Source organism: Hyperolius riggenbachi, chromosome 4 (assembly GCF_040937935.1).
Source record: "Hyperolius riggenbachi isolate aHypRig1 chromosome 4, aHypRig1.pri, whole genome shotgun sequence".
NCBI classification, from domain to species: domain Eukaryota; kingdom Metazoa; phylum Chordata; class Amphibia; order Anura; family Hyperoliidae; genus Hyperolius; species Hyperolius riggenbachi.
In genome coordinates this window covers 333,659,663-333,675,080 of record NC_090649.1, presented here as the reverse complement: position 1 = coordinate 333,675,080, position 15,418 = coordinate 333,659,663, and the positions used below count along the sequence as shown (strand labels likewise).

General features: G+C 44.4%; 1 protein-coding gene across 5 annotated transcripts in view; it reads left to right on the top strand.

Annotated features, from left to right (window-relative positions):
* ERMARD (ER membrane associated RNA degradation) overlaps window positions 1-2,298 on the top strand; it is a 153,615-nt gene extending 151,317 nt beyond the window's left edge. For all 5 annotated transcript variants that reach the window (XM_068231840.1, XM_068231841.1, XM_068231838.1 and 2 more), the window contains one exon: window positions 1,856-2,298. In XM_068231840.1, coding sequence (XP_068087941.1) covers window positions 1,856-1,994 — 139 coding nt within the window. In that variant the 3' untranslated portion in view covers window positions 1,995-2,298. The remainder of the gene's footprint in view (window positions 1-1,855) is intronic.
* The last annotated feature ends 13,120 nt before the right edge of the window (window positions 2,299-15,418 follow it).

Here is a 15,418-nt window from a genome sequence, read left to right as displayed (position 1 = left end):
ATCTGCACATTTAGTTATTTTACATTTGAGTTTTAGTTTCTTGTGTAATACAGCCATATTACATTCTTTAATTGGAATGTTACTCTCTCTGCAAATGTAATACATATTCTTTTAATATAAACCTATTTGAATTGTTCCTTAACCCTTATTAAACATATACGTATTTCCGATAACATCAGTCAAATACTACAAGTAAAATAACCAATCCATATTCAATGCACATCATATCTCACTATCTATAGACCTGGTGAATAGACTTACAGAAACGTATAGAAAGTTTTAGAGATGACATTTACTAGACTAACTAAGTAGACTCTCTTTTCTGGGAATTATTTCCCTAGTATAAGGGCCTGTACACACTGCTGCGCTTGCGTTGCGTTTTTAAAAACGCATGCGTTTTTAAAAACGCAAGGTCTTTTGAAAAAGAATGAAAATCGTGATGACTTGTACACACTGGTGCGATGCGTTTTTAAAAAAACGCAAACGCAGTGCCTGCTGCGCTTTTTTAAGTGCAGCGCATGAAAAACGCATTAAAAACGCATGCGCTTGCGTTTTTGCCTGCGTTTTTCAGAAGTCAGTATCCCAGAAGACTCTGCAATGTCCTGATTCCTGTTGAAATGTAAACTAGAAAAAAAACAAAGGATTCTTTAGCCAATCAGCAATTACAAGAAAAACGCAAACGCACAAAAAACGCAGGCAAAAGCGCATGCGTTTTTAAAACTACAGGCACTTTAAAAACGCATGCGCTTGCGTTTTTGCCTGCGTTTTTCAGTGTGTACAGGCCCTAAGGGCCCTTTTCCACTAGCGCGTTTGCGCTAGCTGAATCGCAAAACCGCAAACCGCTAGCGATTTTACAATCGCTACGGTTTGCTTTTTAACATAGGAATCGCGGTAGGTCATTTCCACTACCGCGATTCGTTTTTTACTTGATCGCGATCGCGCCGCGGAGCGACTTTTGCCGCGATTTTGCTATGCAGTGCATAGCATAGCAAAATCGCGGCCGCAAACGTCGGGAAAACGACGGAATTGCGATTCAGCAATCGCTAGCGTTCAGCGCGAACGCTAGCGACTGCTAGTGGAAAAGGGCCCTAACTCTATTACTAAATAGCAACCATTATTATTATATTGGAAAAGGCATGATTTTTTTTTTTTAATAGATGCATTAAGGTGCCCGCATATTTTGTTTTTATGACATACGATTATCAGATTATGCACTGCCATTATAAGGAATATTTAAAAAAAAAGATACGATGCATGGGAGCCAGTACAAGAATCCTTAGTTATAAAATGAATAAGCTAGAGTTGCTATTAAAATAAATAAAAACGTTGATGTTGTGGGAAACACAGATGTGGATGGTACTAGACATGGCTAGACAGTAATTTGTGTGTTTATAACAGATCAGAGGCCTTTTTGGGCCTTTTGTTTATAAAAAATTTGAAGTCAGGTTGGCAACCCTGCTCTGCGCCGCGGGATGGTCAACAAGATGCAAATAATTCCGAGTTGATGCAGAATTATGTACATTTTATGCAAGTTTTTGGAGCTTGACAAAGGACAGGAGCTCAGTTAGAATTTGATTTTTCCATTTACAAGCTGCATAAATTTGCATAAAAATGTACCCAATTCTACATCAACTTGGACATGTCTTTATCTCATCGACTAACTTAGTATAGATTAAGATAGATCATTTTGTATGAATATATAAGGTTTTTAAAATAATTGCATTGTTTTCAGCTGCATGATGGTTATTCTTTCTAAACTCTTACGATAAATACTTTTTCATTTTTACACATATTGCATTATAGCTTTTCATGTTGTTGTGTTTAACTTTTTAAAAAAATTTTATTTTTGTTGCAGGTACTTGAAATCTATTCTAAAGTATGCAGAAAATGTATCAATATATACAAATCAAGACAATAACAAATGGAGTGAAGCAATTCAGTTAACCAGTAGAATCATTCTAAAAGTGAGACTATTTAATGAAGGACAAATTTAAATGAATTGTAAATGACCATCACACCAACACCGTAGAAATGAAGAGAAGCGCTGCTACCGTGTTAAGATGAGAACTGATGTACTCTGAGGAAACTATCCTGAATCCTTTCTGCAGTTGGTGGCCATTAATTATGTTTTGCCATCTAAGCCCAATCTACGCGATACGATTCTTTGTACAATTCAATTACGATTCTATTTTCGATTCGATTAAATCCGACATGTCCGATCAGAATTCGATTTGCCCTTGTTTTGCAATGGCAAATCGAATTGAATAGAATCGAATCCCGATCGGACATGTCAGATTTAATCGAATCGAAAATAGAATCGTAATTGAAATGTACAAAGAATCGTATTGTGTAGATTGGGCTTAAAGGACTCCACCCCAGCTTCACTCACTCCCCCTCCTCCCCTCCCCCTCCTCCACCCCAACTTTACTCACTCCCCCTCCTCCACCCCAACTTCACTCACTTCCACTCCTCCCCCCTCTTCCACCCCAGCTGCACTCACTCCTGAACTTCACTCACTCTCCCGTTTCAACTTTTACCGCCACAGTTTACTTTAAATAAAATTTCCCCACACAATAGTCATCATGTTGGACTATGCTGTACAGTGTACATCCTGTGACATGTATGCATGCCTTGATCAGCGGATTGAGGGTGTTTACTGTTGCCCTGGGTGTGTGCGTGTTGCTCAGTGAGAGGCGGAAGTCGCAGAGCTAAATAAGCATCTCGCAACACTGAGACGCATACACAACATGGAGATGAGCTTGGATCTCACGATCCAGACACTGGATGGAAACGGTGAAGATGAGGTGGGTGGAGTAAAGCCGGAGCAAGAAGCAGAGGTAGCCGCTAGTTGGGTCACAGTTAGAAGGGGTAGGGGAAAAAGTCCTTTGCTTGAATTTTCACACTGTTGGTGGGCTGTGTTTCTCAGATTTGAATTGATTTTCTCCTATTGGATTTCATTGATGTCTGCAGAGCATGGTGAATGCTTCAGAATGAATTTGTGGAACTGTGTTTCTTTTACTGCTGGTTAATGTCCCTGGTTCCTGTGGCCTGAAGTGTAAACACTACAAATCTACAAGCAGAACACGCCTGCTAAATTTAGTTTTATTTACAATGATGTGATAATTTGAGAAGTCAGAGGGTTAGACAAACAAATATTTGTCAGGTTCCACTTATCACAAAAACGTTGCTGTGTATTTTCATTTCACTGACACAAACATGCTTCGGGCAGTGCATTGTGAAAAAGCTTTCATTTATAAACTGAGAATTTTTGAATCAGGATGATGCCATTTATTGGCTAACTTAAAAGAAAAAGAGTAAGCTTTTAGCTATGAAGCCTTCTTCATGTCCCTGCCTCTCATCACTGCATGCTGCTCTCCATCTTCCCGATACTTCAATTTTCACAGCTGGTAGTCAGAAAATGCAGCAGAGTGCAGCACAGTAGCAATACATTTTGCTTAATAATTATTTTAATCTAAATGCATTTTAATGGAAATAATTAAAAGAAAATAGAAAAAATAATTATTAAAATAAAACGTTATGGATAACACCCACACATTGTATTTGCCCATTTTGTCCTGGTTTCATGGAACACGGTGTGCTGGTATACTTGATGTTTTTTTCTTCATTTGAATGAACGTTTCCCTAAGCCGTATGAGCAATCCGGCTGAGACCAGGCACCGGCAATTATACAGGTCTCGCACACTTATTCAGGTCTCTCAGGCACCATTTGATGTACATGAAAATACATAAATAGTTACCTTAGGGACTGAACTTTTTTTTTAATATATATGTCATGAGGGTATATTACTGTTATTTTTGTAAATATGGGCTTGTAATTAGTGATAGACGCAAAACGGAAAGAATGTATCTTTATTTCCAAATAAAATATTGTCGCCATACATTGTACTCGGGACATACTTTAAACATCGGTATCTATGTGGATATAATGGCTCAATAAAAGTGTTTTTTTCTTCATGGAACATGGTGTGCTGGTATACTTGATGTTTTTTGAAGCTGTATTGGCAAAGCCTATGCCATAATACCAAGCACCCGACCTTTTTTGAACCAATGGTGTGCCCACGCACAATCCCTTTTGAACTTGCATACAAATGAAGAGACGGCACACTACTGGCTGCAAACAACTTGTTGTGTATTGTGTATTTTATTTAAATGTCATTTTTTTTTAATATATGCATTTTTTTTATTTTGGTAACTATGGAAGAGTGGGGGATGTAAGGGTTAATTTTAATAGGAAATGTATGTATTTTTTATTAAATAAATATACAGTATGTACGTGTAATTTTACTATTTGGCCACTAGATGTACCTCCCACTTTTATTCCTCTTGTGTACTGAGCAGTACACAGAAGAAGTTATGTGTGTGTTACTTTTTCTTTTGTCAATGACCAAGGCATCTCACTGATGCTGTGATGATTGATCACAGGCACTTAGATCGGTGAATGGGAACTGGATTCCCATTCACTGATCTGTCTACTAACAGGTGGCATTGAGAACGCGCATGGGAGCGCACACAACAGCTATATCTACGCCCCTGGAACGGGAACAATACTCCCTCGGGGCCTAGATATACTGCTTAATTTTCAGTAAGTAGGGAAACATACAGGCCCATAATGCAATTAACTTTTTCTCCTGAGTTTTCTCCTAGAAGATACATTTACATCTTGTATTTAAAATAACTTTTCAGCATTTTTCAATTGAAAAAGTACCGAAGAGTAATTGAAAAACTACTATCAAAATAATTTTGAGTATTGCTTGCTGGGTGAGTATTGCTTTAACCACTTAAGGACCAGGGGATTTTGCAATGATCGGTGCTGCGTGGCCTCTACAGCCCGCAGCACCGATCAGGAATGTGGCAGGGCGATCAGACTTCCCCCCTTTTTCCCCACTAGGGGGATGTCCTGCAGGGGGGGTCTGATCGCCTCCGGCTACTATTGATTTGCGGGGGCTCCTCAAAGCCCCCCTCCGCAGCGTTTACTGGGCTCCCCTGCTTTCCCTCCCTCTCCCTTCGCCTCTGTGCGGCGCAGGACGGATATCCGTCCTGCGCCTGAAAGGATAGGCTTCTGCCTATCAGATGCCGGCGATCCCCGGCCAATCAGAGGCTGGGGATCGCCGATCTACGTCACGGCGCTGCTGCGCAGCAGCGCCGTGTGATGTAAACAGCGGGGATTCCTTCCCCGCATGTTCACATTATGTGTGCGAGCCGCGATCGGCAGCTCGCACACTGTTCACGGAGGCAGTCTCCGTGAACTGGCATGGAAAGGCCGCTTCCATGCTATACCACTAACGACCCGTCGACGCCTATCGACGTTAGGTGGTCGTTAAGTGGTTAAAATGCATTTTATTTACAAGTTGTGAATATCAGGAGAAAACACAGGTGAAAAGGTAAATTGTTCTGATTTAACCAGAAAAAGTGAATTGCATATGGGCCGTGGTGTCAAACCAGGATTAAGGCTACTTGCACACCAAGACGTTGCGTTAGGTGCTACGTTAAGGTCGCATAACGTGCACCTAACACAACGTATGGTGCTGCAAGTGAGGACGGTAGAGTGAGCCGCGTTAGGCGGCTCGATTCCTATAATGTCTCCCAGAGTGGCGCTGATTGGCCAGCGGGACCACATGATGCGGAGCGAGACACTCCGCATCACGTGGTCCCGCCGGCCAATCAGCGGCCACCAGTGCAGTGAATATTAAGTAGCCATGTGCGCGGCTACTGTAGCTGGCTCTCCCCGCCTCCTCTCCGCCCCCCACTGCGCATGTGCAAACAGTCTAACGCGGCTATAGCCGCTGTAACGCCGTAGCATGCTGCACTTTCCGGAGAACGTAACGCATGTAACGCAACGTGGGCTGTGTGAACAGCCCACTTGTGTTACATTGCTGTGCGTTGGGGGAGCGTTACAGGCGCACTAACGTGCGCCTGTAACGTCTTAGTGTGTAAGCAGCCTAAGAGAACATAGTCAGCTGCACCAAAATTGATTTAACCACTTTGCATCTAGACCTTGTTTCCCCTTATGGACCAGAGTGGTTTTGACGTTTTAGCTATGTTCCTATTTAATCAACTTATCCCTATTTATGACACCTAAATTATACATATATTGTTTTTTTCAAGAGAAACCAAACTTTCATTTGGTGGTATTTTTTCCAAGAACAATTTTGTTTTATATGCATTTTAATGGGATAAATAGGAAAACAATAGAAAAATACTCAAATTTCTCAGATTTTACCAATCGCTGTTTAAAAAAAATGCTACTGTAGAGAAAAAACACAAATTTTATTTGGCTATTTCTCCTGTTTTTCATAAAGTTTAAATTATGTTCCTGTCACAATTTATGGTGATGATATTTGTTTCTGAAATAAAGGTGGCTTTTTGCTACAGTGTGTACTTTGCACTTAGAATTGAGAAAACCTTAACCACTTCCCTTCAGCCCATTGGCGGCGGCGGCAAAGTGTGGGCCCAAACGACTGTAATACGCCCATCGGCGGCGCTGCCGATGGGCGTGTTTAGCTGGCGATCGCGTCACTGGTGACGCAATCGCCCCCCGGCAAGAGGCTCCGCCCACTCGTCGCGTCAACCCGCCGGCCGTTTGGAAGCGCTGGCGGGTTGTTAACCCATAGATCGCCGCATACAAAACGTATAATATGCTTTGTAATGTATACAAAGCGTATTATACAGGCTGCCTCCTGTCCTGGTAGTCCCAGTGATCGAAGGATCACCAGGACAGGCTGCAGCCCCCCAGGTAAGCACCCAAACACACTGATCTGCCCCCCCTGCCCTCTGATCGCCCACAGCACCCCTCAGACCCCTCCTGCCCACCCCCCAGACCCCTGTTTGCACCCAATCACCTCCCTAATCACCCATCAATCACTCCCTGTCACTATCTGTCAATGCAATTTTTTTTTATTAGGTCCTAAACTGCCCCCTGGGGGCTCCTGGTCACCCCCCACCCCTCAGATCCTCCACAGACCCCCCCCCCCCCCGTGTACTTTATACATCTATTCTTCCCGGTAATCACCCACTGATAAACCTGTCAATCACCTGACAATCACCCATCAATCACCCCCTGTCACTGCCACCCATCAGATCAGACCCTAAACTGCCCCTTGCGGGCACTTGATCACCAGCCCGCACCCTCAGATCGCCCACACACCCGTTCTCTGTCACAAGTTAGTGGAAAATGACACTTTGTGAAAAAAAAAACAATAAAAATCAATTTCCGCTAACTTGTGACAAAAAATAAAATCTTCTATGAACTCACCATACTCCTAACGGAATACCTTGGAGTGTCTTCTTTCTAAATTGGGGTCACTTGTGGGGTTCCTATACTGCCCTGGCATTTTAAGGCCCTAAACCGTGAGGAGTAGTCTAGAAACCAAATGCCTCAAAATGACCTGTGAAATCCTAAAGGTACTCATAGGACGTTGGGCCTCTTAGCGCACCTAGGCTGCAAAAAAGTGTCACACATGTGGTATCACCGTACTCAGGAGAAGTAGTATAATGTGTTTTGGTTGGTTTTTTTTACACATACCCATGCTGGGTGGGAGAAAGATATCTGTAAATGGACAGTTGTGTGTTAAAAAAAACAAAAACAAAAAATTCTCATTTACAGAGATATTTTCCCACCCAGCATTGGTATGTGTAAAAATACACCCCAAAACACATTATACTATTTCTCCTGAGTATGGCGATATCACATGTGTAACACTTTTTTGCAGCCTAACTGCGCTAAGGGGTCCAAAGTCCAATGAGCACCTTTAGGCTTTACTGGGGTGCTTACAATTTAGCACCCCCCAAAATGCCAGGACAGTAAACACACCCTACAAATGACCCCATTTTGGATAGTAGACACCCCAAAGTATTCAGAGATGAGTTCTTGGCAGATTTCATTTTTTTTTTTGTCACAAGTTAGCAGAAATGGAAACTTTTTTTTATTTTATTTTTTTGTCACAACGTGTCATTTTCCGCTAACTTGTGACAAAAAATAAAGTCTTCTATGAACTCACCATGCCTCTTAGTGAATACTTTAGGATGTCTTCTTTCCAAAATGGGGTCATTTGGGGGGTATTTATACTATCCTGGAATTTTAGCACCTCATGAAACATGACAGGGGGTTAGAAAAGGCAGAGATGCTTCAAAATGGGAAAATTCACTTTTTGCACCATAGTTTGTAAACGCTATAACTTTTATCCAAACCAATAAATATACACTGAATGTTTTTTTTTTTTTTTATCAAAGACATGTAGCACAATAAATTTTCGACCAAAATGTATACAGAAATTTTACTTTATTTGAAAAATGTCAGCACAGAAAAAAAATCATTTTTTTGACAAAATTCATGTCTTTTTTGATGAATATAATAAAAACAAAAAATTGCAGCAGCAATCAAATAGCGCCAAAAGAAAACTGTATTAGTGACAAGAAAAGGAGGCAAAATTCATTTAGGTGGTAGGTTGTATGACCGAGCAATAAACCGTTAAAGCTGCAGTGGTCTGAATGGAAAAGGACTCTGGTCCTTAAAGAGAATCTGTAACGTCAAAACGTCCCCTGGGGGGTACTCATCTGGGGTGGGGGAAGCCTCAGGATCCTAATGAGGATATCCCCTGGGGGGTACTCACCTCGGGTGGGGAAAGCCTCGGGATCCTAATAAGGCTTCCTCTGTCCCTCAGGGGTCTCGCTGCAGCCCTCCGTACAGCGGTGACATCAATATTTACCTTCCCGACTCCTGCGCAGGCGCTCTGACTGCTGTCGGCTCAGAAGTAGGTGGAAATACCTGATCGCTGTCGGGTCTGCTCTACTGCGCATGCGCAAGTCTCCGGCGCCTGCGCAGTAGAGCGGACCCGACTGAGATCGGGTATTTCCATCTATTTCGGAGCCGAAAGCAGCCACAGCGCCCTCGCTGGAGCCTGCAAAGGTAAATATTGAATTGACAGTCTGGTCTGTCGGCGACTGTTCGGAGGGCTGCAGCGAGACCCCCGTGGGACAGAGGACAGTGTGGGAAGCCTTATTAGGATCCCGAGGCTTCCCCCACCCGAGGTGAGTACCCCCCAGGGGATATTTTTGATGTTACAATGTCTCTTTAAGGGGTGAATTGACTGTGGTCCTTATGTGGTTAAACATATTTTAAATGGTAAAACTAGGGTGAAAGGGTTAATTGGGAGGGTTAACTAATAATTTTATTATGTAATGGGTGTGGTCATAAAAAGTGGGCGTGGTGAAACATTATATTTTAATGTAATAGTCGTCACTGCATCCCTATTATTACATTTTACCCTATTACATTTCCCTATTGAACCGTGGTCCCCCTCTCTTAAACGTAGAAGATGTGCAAGCAGTATTAGGTAGCCCCCCCCCCCCCCCAGTGTAAGTAGTCAGTTGTGCCCCCAGTATTAACCCCCCCCCATAAATAGCTGGATGTGCCCCCAGTATAGTTAGATGTGCACCCCAGTATAAGGCCCACAGTTTAGGTAGCCAGATGTGCCCCCAGTATTAGCCCCTCATAGGTAGCTAGATGTGCCCTCAGTATTAGGTCCCCCCATATAGATAGCCAGATGTGCCATCATTACTACCCCCCATTATAGATGTGCCACATTATAGATGTGCCAGATTTGCCACCATTAGGTCCCCCCAGTGTAAGTAGCCAGAAGTGCACGCAGTATTAACCTCCTATAGGTAGTCTCTTGTGCACCCAATATTAGCCCCCCTCCCCATAAATAGCAAAATATGCCCCCAGTATAGTCAGATGAAGTTATCAAGCCAGGACCCGGTGTACATGGCAGTGCAGAGCTGTGACCCGGCGATCCTGCAGTATGATCGTGCTAGGTCCAGGGAGGTGAGCCCTGCTTTTATGTATAGGATTTATTTATTGATCATGGCATGGGGGGAAAGGAATGATCAATGCTATTGGCTACAGCATTGTTCATTCCTCATGGGGGGTCCTCTAATTGGCTAAGGGCACACATGTCCTCTTACACCAATTAGTGCAGAAGCAGGCTGTGACCGGAGTTTGCCTGATTGTCCACAGCACTGCTTTTGGCACAGAACCTATATTTATGTCCTTGTGGCTTGGATGAAGTCAGAGGAAAACGTGGTAAATATTTCTATATGTGTAGGATTCACAAAGAGCATATGAAGGAGACATATACAGTATACATACATACAAAGGAAGCGTATTATTACTACTACAAAAGTACTACTTAAGTCCCAGTTATCCAGAACTCAACAAACCAGTAGTCTTAATCAACCAGCACAAATTGCTGGCAGTACTCACAGTGCAAAAGGCCAACGTCTGCTGTTTGTGTGCTCTGCTGTGCTTAAAGGGAACCTGAAGCTAGAGATATATATATATATATATATATATATATATATATATATATATATATATATATATATATATATAATGTATTTCCTTTTAGGCTTCTTGCACACCAAGACGTTGTGTTAGGTGGCACGTTAAGGTCGCATAACGTGCACCTAACACAACGTATGGTGCTGCAAAAGCCGACGGTAGAGTGAGCCGCGTTAGGCTGCTCGATGCCCATAATATCTCCCAGAGTGGCGCTGATTGGCCAGCGGGACCACGTGATGCGGAGCGAGACACTCCGCATCACGTGGTCCCGCCGGCCAATCAGCTGCCGCCAGTGCAGTGAATATTAAGTAGCCATGTGCGCGGCTACTGTAGCTGGCTCTCCCCGCCTCCTCCGCCCCCCACTGCGCATGTGCAAACAGTCTAACGCGGCTATAGCCGCTCCAACGCCGTAGCATGCTGCACTTTGCACAGAACGTGCAGCGTTACATGTAACGCAACGTGGGCTGTGTGAACAGCCCACTTGTGTTACATTGCTGTGCGTTGGGGGAGCGTTACAGGCGCACTAACGTGCGCCTGTAACGTCTTGGTGTGCAAGCAGCCTTATACAATACCAGTTGCCTGGCTGTCCTGCTGATCTAATTGGCTGCAGTAGTATCTGAATCACACCAGAAGCAAGGATGCAGTTAATCTTGTCAGATCTGACAATGATGTCAGAAACACCTGAACTGCTGCATGCTTGATCAGGGTCTATGGCTAAAACTATTGAGAGGCAGAGGATCAGCAGGATAGTCAGGCAACTGGTATTGCTTAAAAGGAAATAAATATGACAGCCTCCATAGACCTCTCACTTCAGGTGACCTTTAAAGGGAACATAAACTGATAAGGATATGGATGTTTCCTTTTAAAGGAGAACTGTAGTGAAAGGTATATAGAGGCTGCCATATTGATTTCCTTTTAAGCAATACCAGTTACCTGGCAGCCCTGCTGAGCTATCTGCCTGCAGAATCACACCAGAAACAAGGATGCAGCTAATATTGTCAGATCTGACAAAAATGTCAGAAATGCCTGATCTGCTGCATGCTTGTTCAGGGTCTAGGGCAAAATGTATTAGAGGCAGAGGATCAGCAGGATAGCCAGGCAACTGGTATTGCTTAAAAGGAAACCAATATGGCAGCCTCTATATACCTCACTACAGTTCTCCTTTAAGCATTATCAGTTGCCTGGCAGTCCTGCTGATCTCTTTGGCTGCAGTAGTGGCTGAATCACAGACCTGAAACAAGCATGCAGCTAATCCAGTCTGACTTCAGTCAGAGCACCTGATCAGCATGCTTGTTCAGGGGCTGTGGTTAAAAGTATTAGAGACACAGGATCAGCAGGAGAGTCAGACAACTGGTATTATTTTAAAAGGTAAAATCCATATCCTTCTCAGTTTAGGTTCCCTTTAAAGTCTGGGTGTAACAACCAGTGCCACTTGTATCACGATGTTCAGCAGGCAGTTGCCAATCAGTGCAGCCTAACGTTGGTCATCTCCACCCTTTCTTCCACTCCAGCCAATCGGCACAGGGTGAGTTTTCTGCACAGAAACAGTGTACTCATTTCAGCACTGTGAGTTATGAGGTCAAGTGCTTGGGCTGATGGGGGAGTGTCAGAAACCCTGTGATAATGAGACGGGACATCAGCCCCCAGTGTCTCAAGCAGTGTTGCCAACCTTTCACGTCATTTTTTACTGACAAATACCTAAAAATTTACTGACAAAAGATTTTTTTTACTGACAAAACACCCTGCGCCGCGCCGAAAAATGGGCGTGGCAACGCAACAGAATGTGGGCGTGGTCATGGGTGGGGCCAGATATACATGATTTTAATATTGCTGTGAAAGGTCTGTCAGGGAAGTTTGAGCTCTGCCATAGTGTTTCCCCCCCTTTCCCCAAAATACATGTAATCTTACAGCATTTCATCAAAAATCCACGTAATCTGGCAGAGGTTCTTCCAAAATACATTTAATCTGACAGCAGTGGTTCCCCAAAAATAGGTAGCCCCAGGTCTATAGGTGTCCCCAGAATAGGTGGCCAGGGGTATAGATGTCCCCAGAACAGGTAGCCAGGGGGAGAGATGTCCCCAGAACAGGTAGCCAGGGGTATATGTGCCCAGTATATGTAGGCAGGAGTACAGGGCCTGTTCTAGACTGGCACATATGAGGGGGCAGTCAAATGGGTAGGAGGCAACCTGTTCGAGGAAATTTGCGGCGACTAAAGTGGGCATGGCAAGTAAATGCACATAATGAGAGACTGCGTTTCACCAGTAAATACACATAAGAGACAGCCTTTCACCAGTAAATGCACGTAATGACAGACAGCTTTTCACCAGTAAATGCACATAAGAGACCGCCTTTCACCAGTAAATGCACGTAATGACAGACAGCTTTTCACCAGTAAATGCACGTAATGAGAGACAGCTTTTCACCAGTAAATGCACGTAATGAGAGACAGCTTTTCACCAGTAAATGCACGTAATGAGAACTAGCTTTTCCCCAGTAAATGAACATAAGAGACAGCTTTTCACCAGTAAATGCACATAATAAGACACAGCTTTGCACCAGTAAATGCACATAAGAGACAGCTTTGCACCAGTAAATGCACATAATAAGAGACCGCCTTTCACCAGTAAATGCACGTAATGACAGACAGCTTTTCACCAGTGAATGCACGTAATGAGAGACAGCTTTTCACCAGTAAATGCACGTAATGAGAGACAGCTTTTCACCAGTAAATGCATGTAATGAGAGACAGCTTTTCACCAGTAAATGCACGTAATGAGAACTAGCTTTTCCCCAGTAAATGAACATAAGAGACAGCTTTTCACCAGTAAATGCACATAATAAGACACAGCTTTGCACCAGTAAATGCACATAATAAGAGACAGCATTTCACCAGTAAATGCACATAATAAGAGACAGCTTTTCACCAGTAAATGCACATAAGAGACAGCTTTTCACCAGTAAATGCACATAAGAGACAGCTTATCACCAGTAAATGCACATAAGAGACAGCTTTTCACCAGTAAATGCACATAATGGCAAATAGCCAGTGTCCTCAGTATATGTAGCCAGCAGATATATGTGCCCAGTATCTGTAGCCAGAGGTATATGTCCCCAGTATATGTAGGCAGGGTTATATGTGCCCAGTAGATGTAGCCAGGGGGTATATGTGCCCAGTAGATGTATCCAGGGTTATATGTGCCCAGTAGATGTAGCCAGGATTATATGTGCCCAGTAGATGTAGCCAGGGTTATATGTGCCCAGTAGATGTAGCCAGGGTTATATGTGCCCAGTAGATGTAGCCAGATGTATATGTGCCCAGTAGATGTAGCCAGGGGGTATATGTGCCCAGTAGATGTATCCAGGGTTATATGTGCCCAGTAGATGTAGCCAGAGGTATATGTGCCCAGTAGATGAAGCCAGGGTTAAATGTGCCCAGTAGATGTAGCCAGGGTTATATGTGCCCAGTAGATGTAGCCAGATGTATATGTCCCCAGTAGATGTAGCCAGGGTTATATGTGCCCAGTAGGTGTAGCCAGAGGTATATGTGCCCAGTAGATGTAGCCAGAGGTATATGTGCCCAGTAGATGTAGCCAGAGGTATATGTGCCCAGTAGATGTAGCCAGAGGTATATGTGCCCAGTAGATGTAGCCAGAGGTATATGTGCCCAGTAGATGTAGCCAGAATTATATGTGCCCAGTAGATGTAGCCAGGGTTATATGTGCCCAGTAGATGTAGCCAGAGGTATATGTGCCCATGGGTAGCCAGGGTTATATGTCCCTAGTAGATGTAGCCAGGGTTATATGTGCCCAGTAGATGTAGCCAGGGTTATATGTGCCCAGTAGATGTCGCCAGGGTTATATGTGCCCAGTAGATATAGCCAGATGTATATGTGCCCAGTAGATGTAGCCAGATGTATATGTCCCCAGTAGATGTAGCCAGGGTTATATGTGCCCAGTAGATGTAGCCAGGGTTATATGTGCCAAGTAGATGTAGCCAGATGTATATGTGCCCAGTAGACGACTGACAGTGGCACTGTGGCAGGCGGCAGCGAGCGGAACTTACCTGCGTCTTCTCTCGTCGCCGGCGCGGGATGATCTGCCGCTACTCTGGTCTGGTCCAGACCAGAGCAGCAGAACTTCCGGCGCAGGAGCGAGACGGAAGGTAAGTCCCGCCCGCTGCCAAGCGCCACTGCCAGTCACTCGTCGGAGGGGGACAGTCAGCGAGGGAGGGAGAGCAGTAAGGTGAGAGAAGGGGGGGGGAGATTGCCCCCCTTCTCCACCGCTGCCCACAGCTCTTCCTCCACTGCGTTGCTGTCCTGCAACAGAGCGGGCGGCCGATTGGCCGCCCTTTTACGGACGCTGCTGAATTCCTTACGGAATTCACGGGCAGCGTAATTTGTATACAAATTTACGGGCTGCCCGTAAATTTACGGGCGGTTAGCAACACTGGATTGGAGTCGATTGTGCTGTAATTGTATTTGATTGTCCCGTGATTGTTTGATTGCCTCTGAGACCCCACTTCCCACCAACCCCAATACCTCTCAAATACTCCCTTTTGCTAGGTAGGTGCTCTTTTTTTCTGGGTAGTCTCGGAGGAAAACCTCATAAATTTAGCAGTCCACAATGGCAAGAAGGGGGCTTTCCGATGAGGAGGTATACAGGTATATAGACCAGTCGGATGAGTTCTTTTGGGAAGAATCATCTGTCGAATCATCCGGGTCCGAATTTGAACCTGTGGAAAGCAGTGGTTCCCTGGCCGAAAGTGATGACGAGGCTTTGGTCCCGGCTAGAGCCAGGCGTACCAGACCCCATGTCGTTAGACCGCAGGTGGCGCAGGATCCGCCTCAAGGGCAGCAGGGTGGTGCTAGCGCTGATGATAGTTTTCTTGGTGAGGCAGGCACCAGCAGCGCAGCATCTCCTGGACTTGGTACCAGTACTTCTGTAGACCCTGGTGAAGTGGTGAGCGCCAGCATGGAAGTTGAAACTGGTACGGTGGCAAGTGCAGTAGTACCCTCGTCGCAGCCACCAAGAAGAAGACGGGCCCGTAGTACCCATAGAC